Genomic DNA, 5,887 nt, shown 5'->3' with positions numbered 1-5,887 from the left:
TAAATTAAATATTTATTAACCAGTGGGGCGCATGGCATCGTGCCTTTAGGCAAATTGCTGGAACTTCCCGTACCGTAATTAAATATTCGAGGAATAAAAATAATCAATAATTGTTTTGAAGATTATTATTATATACATATTGTAAATTTATAAGTGCTTTTTAAATTGGACGTTGAGTGTGTACGTTTACAAGAGTTCATTTTTTTAAATTAAATTTTTGATTTTTCAATGTACATTTTCCTGCTGTTGAAAACTTCTCAATAATTGTTCGAGTGTAACTATACATTTGAATTTTATTATCTATTACTTTCTTACTTCTGAATTCTTAATCCATATGATGATTAAAAAATTATCAAGTTAAATGAAAGTAGATATTAGAGACAAATCTATCAAACTGATATTGATATGTCTGGTTAATATAAAGCTTGATGCTTATTAACCTAGACAATATTAGAATACCCCTTGTTCATATGCTTATTAAGTTTCACAATATGAAACATTTAGACAGATGATGCCAAATATATTTTTTGTAAAATGTTCTGAAAACAAATGACAAACTCACATTCTGACGTTTATTAAACAAAAACAGTAAAGTAGAAATCAAATCTCATTCTAAAATTGGTGAATGTTTTCCGCTGAAACAATGATTCGGTAAGCTCTTAACAAGTATACGATTGACTTTTAAACTCACCTTGTTTGACTATTTTCTTATATATAAAATATTTGTCAACGTTTCAGAGGTGATCAAAGTAAGGACAACATGGGTAAGAAGCCTGAGAGGAAGAAGGCTACTGAAGACAAAAACCATAAGCCTAAATGCCTTCCAGCAGGAAAATACTGTCTTATCAGTTGTGATATGGATACAACTGGACGGAGGTTAATAGATGAATTATGCCATATAGCAGCATACACTCCAACTAGCAAATTTTCCCAGTACATCATGCCTCATGCTAATTTAAACCCAAGTGCCAGGCGAAGACATAATATTCGTGTTACAACTGATGACCGTTTTAGAGTTTTGAGAAGCAATATAAACAATAAGGTTATAAGAACAAAGTCAGAAATATTTGGTTTAATAGATTTTTTGAATTGGCTTGAAGAAGTCAAGTCAAAGTCAGATGGAGCAGGTGTAATTCTCATTTTCCATGAACCTAAGAAAATGGTATCTTACATGCTCTTAGAAGCTCTTCAACGTCACCATTTATTTGGAAAGTTTCATGAAATTGTTAAGGGTTTCGCAAATGGACATGCATTAGCTAAAGAGAAATGTTCAACTACCATGAAGTCTTTTAACCTTAAAGTTTTATCCAGAGTCTTACTAGATCGAGAAGAACAATTCGGCAATGCATCAAATAGAGCAAAAATTATTTGGGAAATAGCTCAACATCTTGGTCAAGGTGAAAAGAACTTAGCAGCTGGTACTGGAGATCTAAATCATGTAATATTAGACAACATGGTAGAAGTAGTTCGCCAGTATTCTCATCCTACTTCTGTAGAATTAGGTGAACTAAAAGAACAGCGCAAAGTAGCTGAAAGAAGCAGTTCATTCCAGCCAATATTTAGTGCAGCTAGAAAAATGAATTATCGGGATATTCAGCGCACAAATTTTTTAAGATCAATATTGGCTGAAGGCAAATCTGATTATAATACTATGAAAAGTACATATGAAACAGATGAAAAACAAGGCCTAATAAACGAATTGGCCAAATTGCAAATTACAAGGAAAGATCAACAACATGATTTGTTAGAGATATTGGACTCACATTTTGATCCGAAACGTACTGCCACTTTTCCCAATACAAAAACGCCAAAAGAAACTAAAAATAGGAAATTAAAGAAGACTGTTAGCAGTGATGATAGTGGAGCTGTGTCTCTTGATACAACTAGAACAACTTCTCCTTTAAAGAATGCTGCAGATAAAACTGTGAAGACTAATTAATTTGAATGCCAGATAAACTTGATTTTTAATATACATATGTTGGAATGTAGTTATGAGTTTGATATACTTTAATAAAACCCATTCATATAATCATAATTCATATTTTTTAAATTTGATTTAAAAAATCTTAATGTATATCATTATTTTGTTTTTATTTAGAGCTGTAAAGTTTTATGATACATTTTTAGCTCAAAACTTTTGATAAATTCAGTTTTTGTTAATATCCAGAAGTCATACAGATTATGTTCATATGGATTGTGAATTATCGGTTTGGATTTACTAAATGGGTATTATTGAACAGTTATTTTAAATTGTGCCCTGTATTCATTAAACTTTTTCTTAATATAATCTTAAGATGTTTTATTTATCTTGCATAATGTATGAATTTATGAAAAACTATATATTTGAAATTACTTGAGGAAATACGAATTGTTTAATTTTTTCAACTGAAAATTGATAATTTTGCAATAAGGGAATACTGCAATTTATTGTGCAATGTGATAAAAAGTAAATACTAGTCGGGCGCATGGCATCGTGCCTTAAGGCAAATTGCTGGAACTTCCCGTACCAAAATTTTTTTTTTTTTTTAAAACGATTAACATTTTTAATTATTTTTTTAGATTATTTTTTTTAAATTTTTTTTTTATTTTGACATATTTTGGAAATTCTGAGCTTTTTTTCAAAGCAATCGTACTGCTTAACTGCATAGAGACGAAATCTCAAAGCGCGTAAGCGCCGCATCGCCGTCTAACGGATAAACATTGGTACGGAACCAATAGGAATGTAAACAAAATTTATACTTATTGCTAAAATCGCTATAAAATATCTGATAATTTGATGTGCATATGTCTAATGATCATTTTTGACCGCCAAATGGCATTTTTTTTACCTTTTTCATTAGATCTCCGAAACCGCTAGAATACAAGTAAAATGTTTTTTGAATTATTGAGTTACCATTTTGGTACTTTTTGCCCCGTATCTTCGAAACGGCTAGACCTGCGTTTGCCAAAAACTAATCAGCACGTCTTCTTATCAATACGAATCGAATGCTTTTTGAATTATTAAAATCAGTTGATCGGCGTTCCCGAAATCGTCGACGAAAATTTGTATCAGCACACACACACACACATACGCACGCACACACACACACACATACATTCATTTTTTCTAAGGTATGCCAAAATATTCAGAAACCTCTGAAACGTAATGATATATAAAAATTTTCGTTTTCGATTTATTTGCGATTACTATAACTTGCCCTACGGGAAGTTAAAAACTATGCTTTCATATTCTCATAAAAATATGTTTAATTCAATTAAATTGAAAAATTATGCAATATCTGATAAATTTGTTAGAAATTGTAGTAAGCATTTCAATGAGAGTTGAGAAACAACATATATTATTCTTAAAAAGCTTTAGCAAGGCCTTTTATGGCACAAGTTCAAGGTCTGGATAAAAAAAGTTTCCATTTTTTTGTGTCTTCAGAATTAATTACCTAAAACGACAGCGCGTTATCTGGATCGCGCGCTCATTGCGCCTTGTTTTCTATCTGTTGAAATGCGCTAGAACAATGATGTTCTGTCTTTATTCAGCTCCTATATACCCCTCAGAGAAATGACACAAAATGAAAGTGGATGGTTTTGGGGCGATACGATGATAATGGGGGACAAAAAAGCGATTATTCTACACACACGTTTCTTGAAGGATGGTGTCAAATGAAAGAAAATCTCGGAGAAAAAAATGCATTTAAGATTCGATATAAAAGAATGGTTTCAACACATCTTTAACTTCCCTAAGAACAAGTTTGTAATCGCCAAAAAATATGCGATTATCTAAATTTATGTTTTTTTGACGATGAAAATCATTCTGAATATGTGAGCAATATATGTGCTAAAATTTGACTTGTCGATATTTTTTCAAAAACGGCAGTCTAGCCGCTTCTTTATAATTAATAAATAAATGCAATTTTTATCATCTATAGTGCCACAAAATATTCAGGAACAATTTTAAAAATTTTGAAGATATTAGTTGAGAATCATACTGATCACCGCCTGGTAAACTTCAATCTGAATGTTTTTATGCAATTAATTGTTAAAACAATGTTTTTTTTGATAAAACTTCGTATGCGAATGAAATGGCCTTAACCAACATCCTATAATATTTTAGACCTAAAAATAGTGGTATTTAATAAATCATAATTTCAAACCTAGTTAAGTTAATTTTTAAAAAACAAATACTTCATTAAGTTTTATTATAATTATATAAAAATTTAGTCAAATCTAAATTGATTATTTTAAATTCAATGATCAGATTTCGTACATAGTGGAATAATGATGTGAAATTCCATTGAAATGTAGTCTGGATACACAATGATCTGAGACATTCAAATTAGAGTAGGTAATATGAACTATACTTAGTTGTTTCATGAACATAATAATAATTATAATAAATGGTAGTCTACCCAAAGGCAGCTCCATAGTATGGGAACCACGACAAATAAATGATTCCCTTACCCTTCATCTATCACGAACATAATTTATATTATTGGATATAAAATAATTCGAAGATTAACATATTGACATTATAGTTTAGTAGTTTAGTAACCGAATGTGTTTATTTAAAATTTTCAGCATAATCGAATTTCAAAGATCCAAATTATTATAAATATTATTTGAGAAAAAAGGACCTAGGTTAATAGTACACAGATATTTCAAATAATTAGGTTAATTATATTAATATTAATATGTAACGTTAAAAGCATAAACTTGACTAAGACTTGCATATTAATATTGCAAATACTAAATACTAAACAAATGCTTTGTGTTTAAAGTAATGTGCAACTTAAAAAAAATCATAAAACTGCCGGAAAATTACTATTTTAATTGAAATTGAACTGATTATTTGATCAGCATAATATTAGCCATAAAATGACAACAATAAAATTAAATTGTTTATAAATCATTTACAAGTCAAGGAAAGCAATTCACTTAAAATAAATTTAATATAACTAAAAATGAAAATATGCTAATCTATTGACAGGCACATTATCAAATTCAGTAACATGTCATAATGACCTGACATAAATGAGTTCACTTCTATATTTTCCACCCTGCGTCAAGATTGTATTCAAAAATAATTTTATAAATGTGTACAACGTTTACTTTGTTTTTGGCGGAGTCGTCTTAAATAAGCTTATTTCATGCGCGCAGATGTAATGTCATATGTCATGAGAGGTAAGGCACGTATTATGAAAAGATTGTGCTTTTAGTACGCACATAGAAGGATTTGCGAAAGCAAATATTTGACCTGATATTTGCAGAAACACGCCATCATAATGCAGATATTTAATATTTAAATTCCTTTCATTCAACGCTCGCAGACTTAAATATTGACTTTTTCTCTTTATAACTAATTGTATAAATAATTAAATAATACTATTTGTATAAATAATTAAATATTAAAAATCATAAAATAAAAAAATGTGAATATTAAATAAGTATGAAATATTTGAAAATTCTAACTACAATGTTCTACAAAAACAAAATAGGCAAATAATATGTATACAATATAAAATCCTTTGCATAATATATTTTCAAGCGCATTTATTGATTTTAGCGCAGTGCCTTTTTTAATTTAAATATACTGCTTCAACTGTTCTGCTAAAAATAAAGTTTGTTCATTAAATGCTTGTATGACATAAGCATTTAATGAACAATATGCACCATCGTTATTATAGCTAATACTTAAATTTGAAAAGCACAGCTGATTTTAAATATTACTAAGAGGCAAATATTGCTTTAAGTAGTTTCAACTTCTAACATGAATATAAGAAAAATAAATTAAGAATATTCTTTATTTATTCATTTCTCCTTTTTTATGCTGCATCGATGTATTGTATGGCGATTTTAAATAATATTAATATTTAAGATAATATTTTAATCTAATTTG

At 29.0% G+C, this 5,887-nt stretch overlaps 1 protein-coding gene across 1 annotated transcript; it reads left to right on the top strand.

Annotated features, from left to right (window-relative positions):
* Window positions 1–760: 760 nt before the first annotated feature.
* LOC113375020 (maternal protein exuperantia-like) lies at window positions 761–1,939 on the top strand. The gene has a single exon (XM_026614974.1). The coding sequence runs from the start codon at window positions 761–763 to the stop codon at window positions 1,937–1,939; it is 1,179 nt and encodes a 392-aa protein (XP_026470759.1).
* The last annotated feature ends 3,948 nt before the right edge of the window (window positions 1,940–5,887 follow it).

Source organism: Ctenocephalides felis, unplaced genomic scaffold, assembly GCF_003426905.1.
Source record: "Ctenocephalides felis isolate EL2017-DRISC unplaced genomic scaffold, ASM342690v1 CF-g0.4_SCAFFOLD_01886, whole genome shotgun sequence".
Taxonomy (NCBI): Eukaryota; Metazoa; Arthropoda; class Insecta; order Siphonaptera; family Pulicidae; genus Ctenocephalides; species Ctenocephalides felis.
This window is presented reverse-complemented; position numbering and strand designations above follow the sequence as displayed.

Coding starts and splice junctions, on each gene's coding strand:
- LOC113375020 (XM_026614974.1), top strand. CDS start 761: ATGGGTAAGAAGCCTGAGAGGAAGAAGGCTACTGAAGACAAAAACCAT.